Source organism: Habropoda laboriosa, unplaced genomic scaffold, assembly GCF_001263275.1.
Source record: "Habropoda laboriosa isolate 0110345459 unplaced genomic scaffold, ASM126327v1 scaffold101, whole genome shotgun sequence".
NCBI classification, from domain to species: domain Eukaryota; kingdom Metazoa; phylum Arthropoda; class Insecta; order Hymenoptera; family Apidae; genus Habropoda; species Habropoda laboriosa.
The window spans coordinates 332532-336937 of NW_017100207.1; the positions used below are offsets into that span (position 1 = coordinate 332532).

General features: G+C 35.5%; 1 protein-coding gene across 4 annotated transcripts in view; it reads left to right on the top strand.

Annotated features, from left to right (window-relative positions):
• LOC108570653 (glutamate-gated chloride channel) overlaps positions 1 to 4406 on the top strand; it is a 35966-nt gene that overhangs the window by 11214 nt on the left and 20346 nt on the right. The window contains exon 4 of one of the 4 annotated variants that reach the window (XM_017932543.1): positions 3545 to 3612. The exons of the other annotated variants lie outside the window; for them this stretch is intronic. Coding sequence (XP_017788032.1) covers positions 3545 to 3612 — 68 coding nt within the window. The remainder of the gene's footprint in view (positions 1 to 3544; positions 3613 to 4406) is intronic. 4 annotated transcript variants of the gene reach the window in all.

Consider the following 4406-nt stretch of genomic DNA (forward strand, 5'->3'; position numbering starts at 1 on the left):
CAAACCAGATACTACTAACTACCACCACCACTACTAACTACTTTTTTGTTCTCATCTATGTATACTTACTACATGAACTCTCTCCTTAATTTAGAATTATTATTATTATTGTTACTTAATCTCACACAACCAAACTAGCATCTTCTAGCATATAGATACAGGCATGTGGCATTCTAATAGCTTCTATGTTCACGTATGTACATACACGTTTATACGCTACATAGGAGAGCACAGACGTTTTACAGAGGGACGGAAGAGGGAAAGGAAAAAGATAAAACGAATGTGTGTGAGAGAGAGAGAACTGAAGAGAGAATATGAAGAAACGAAGAAGGGGAGGGACAGGAAGTAATGAGATAGACAGAAAAAAAAAGGGAACTAAAGAGAAAAAAAACAGGAGAAGGAATTGAAAGGAAAGAGAGAAAAAAAAGAATATATGAAAACAGAGGAATACGTAATACGTATTTGGCAGAGAGTTCTGGTCTCCGTAGGGGTTTTCCTCCATGTGTTTTTTCTCATTCCATGGTGTGTTCATTTGGTAGTTCCTCCATAGTGCTTGCGGAATTTTAGCTACGATTTTTTGCTACCGTTCCTTTCGCAAGAAAAACATTGCGTTCACGTATAAATTATGGAAACTTCACGTTTACCCTACTTGTTCTACCTTTTCAAGGTGTCAGACGATGTGAGTATCCGAGGATCGAATTATGTGCATACATTACATAACGTTCTATACCTGCTCGAAACGTTATTTTCTTTTTTTTTTTTTTCTTTTTAACGAGGTGGTCAGGTTCAGGGAGTTTTATAACGATAGTTCGCTGCGAAAAGTAGAGAATATGCTCGAACGCGGGTTGCGGTGTTTCGAACTTTTCCGCATGCATTCTCTGTCCACTCGCGGCCCTTTAACGCGGGGGTGAATTTTTTTTTCACGGACTTCCGAGAGGACTAGGAAAGAAATTCTAACCATTTTTTCTTTTTTTTCTTCTCCTTTCTTCCGGGAGATTTCGCCGAGGTAGAAACGTCGGCGCTCGCGGAAGTTTGTCGGACGAATCGCGGAAACGACGACAGATTCGCGCGCACACTGATTGCGAAAGGAATTTCTTTCGTAAACAGAGAGAGAGAGAGAGAGAGAGAGAGCACTTCTTCGATCAGGATGACGAACTCTTCCAAGAAAGATTCCGGAACCAAAATCTGAGATAATTTCTGGAAAGATGTGTTTGAAAGAACTCAAGAGCTTTGGTCTCAGAATTCTTTATTTTCTGTGAAAGCTCCCGTTCAATTTTCACACTGTTTCAAATTGTGCCGTGGGCCAAAGCTGCTTCTTACAATTCACAGAGCTCGCCTGCAAATCTGTCTCGCTGTTTTCCAAACAGAACGGTCTCTGAAAGTCAGACGATAAGTACACGAACCAAAGGGTTAATTTCAACTTAATCCATCGGGGAATATCATTCGGTAGCTCTGCGTTTATTGCCTCAAACGATATACGTAAACAATCAAGTAAAATGCATTATTCTTATCGCTTTCCTTATATATATATATATATTTAATATACATAATGTCACGTTACATATATTATATATACATATATACACTTAGAAAAAAACAGTAGTGTCTATGCGTTTCTTGCCAAAAAAGAAAAAAAAAAAAGAAACATAGCGAATGCCCAATTATTGCCGACAGGAACAAAACGTGTCCGACGTCTTGTCCTGGTTCATGTAGGGCGGAATGTTACGCAGACACTCTGTATGGCTCAGGACGATACGCCTGGCTCGTTCAACCAACAATTAACTGATAATTAAATTGTTGACGATGCGACGATATAACAAAGAGGACACTCGTTATATCTGATGCACGTATATATTATCGATGAAATTTTCATAAAATGCTTAAACGAAATTTTCATAGAACGAAAAAGAAATTCGATTGTATATACTCTCTATATATATATATACATATGCTCCAATGATCGAGTGTTCTTTCGAAACAAGAAAACAACAGAATATTTCAAAATTCGCACTGGTGATTTTTTTATGTCGAATTGTTCGAACCATCGAGTACGCAAAGTGATAACAGCTGCTTTGCGTAAGAAAGAAGGTTACACACGAGAAACTTGTCGAATTAAGTCACGAAAGGGTAAAACAACAAACTGTTACACGTATGCTTGTTCAATATATAAAACGAAGGTCTTCCAAAAAAGAAAAAAGAAAAAGTCGGAGGTAGCGATAATTCATCTTCGCTTAAACTCAGAGATCGAACACGGTAATTATTGCTGCTGCTTCGTTTTTGTTTTTTATGGTAAAACCATGTCTTTTTAACAACCCGTATATTATATTTATTATACATGTATGAGAAAACGCTTACGAATTCTTTAGACTTTTTTCGATATTTGTATGTTGCTCACCAAGTAATGATATCGATCGTAATGGTACCTGTTTTACTTTCTTTCTTCCATTCGTCTTTTTCTTCACGCAATTTTTCCTTCTTTTTTCCTTTCTTTCTTCTTTCTTTTTTTCATTCTCTCTTGTTTAGTAAACGTATCTGTTTTTCAAACATCTCTCTCTTCGTTCGATGCTTTTTTTGGTAATCTGTGTAATACTGTTTCACTAGTTTGCTTTACGATTAGTTCGATCTATTTCTATTTAAATATATCCCCCGAAGGTGTTCGTTTCATTTCACGAGAAAGAGAGCTTCCTCATTGTCACGGTGTTTTCGATCAACGTCTATCGAACGATCCAATCAATTGTCGAGCATAGTAATTCAATGATTCTTCGTGTATTTTTTTTCCCTCTTTTTTTTTTTTTAGAGCTTCCTTGTGATTTCACGGTGTATCGAGCGCGTTCGGTCTGATTCGGGGCGTTTCCGGGTTTATGGTGTTTTTTCGGAGGAAAATTTGAAAATTGGGAAAAATTGATTTCCGAAGCGTCAATATTTGAGACGTTAAAGTGCAAACGAGTGTTTGAAATTTAGAATTTTTCTAAATTGTGAAGTTTATAGAATTCCAAATTCTTCGAAGTTCCGAATTTTTTAATATTCCAAATTCTTTGGGATTCTAAATATTTTTAAATTCTAAATTTTTCAAATTTCAGCTTCGATTACTGAAATTTCTCGCTAAGCTCCGCCGCAGCAGTCCCGCGAAACGCCTCGCGAAAGCGACAGATTAACTTGTCATCGAGCTTCCTTTACAAAACCGGATATTATCTTCTTTCTTTCCACTTATAATTTCCAGCTGAGATTTTTCCAACGAACAGAATTACGAATTCTTGTACACTTTTTTTTTATCACGCGTTGTCTACTCTTTCAGCAACGATTCCTCCAAACGGAATTTAATATTGCAGGAGCATTGAAAAGTTAAAAGTACAGCTAAAAGAGAACTTGTTTTTTCCATCAATCGAAAGCGTTTAAAAAATAAAAGAGAACAAAGAAAAATCTCGCGTTTCGATAAAAAAGAGAACCTCGAGAAGCGTTTCTTTCTTTTTCATTACACCCCCTTCGATGCGTTTCATATTACTCAACGATTGATTAATTTTATTTATTCTGTTTGCTATGTTAGATGGGCCCGCGGTTGTCCGCGTCAACATATTTGTTCGAAGTATCTCAAAAATAGATGACGTTACTATGGTAAGTTAAAAATCAAATGTCCCGAAAAATCACAAACACACGCCTACACGTACTTATTATTATCATATATATATACATATATAAAAATCCATCCCAATCGCCATGAAATTGATTATAATTGTTCTTCGTTTTCCAAATATTCGCACGATTTCACGACTCTACGTATTTAGACTCACTTTTCTTCTAAGAACGAACTTAACGCAAACTATAAGTACTCTGTAATTTCCACATTTTTCTCCAAAGTTACGTCTTGCATAGTAAGCAAAATTGAACGAAGGAAAAGAGAGAAAGCTTTGTTTCCGTGTGTTTTTATTTTACATTTTTTTTTCTTTTTTTTTTTTTTTTTTTTGGAGACCATTTTCGAGAAGATAAAGTTCTTTCTACGATCAAAGTGTTACTCACCGGAGATAATAGAGAGAGATTTTTCGATCCTATCTAGACAATGCTATAGTCTGACACCGATTATTTACGAAGTTTTGTCATAGATAAAGAGATAAAAGGAAAGAGAGAAGCGATCCTACTGAAAACAGTACGGAATCGGATAGTATTATATGTGAACGTTTAGTAGTTTTTTTTTTTTTTTTAGAGAATAATCGGAGAGTGTATACTTAGTTGTCCAGAGAAATAATAATTAACAGTAGCTAGACGTGCAATGAATATATCGTATCACTATGTGTTCGTATGATAATACATACATATTAATCAACGTATTATGTACACACGTGTTTTTATCACTGTTTTTAATTCGCTATCACAATAGTATCCTATATATCTATATCTATATATATATATAT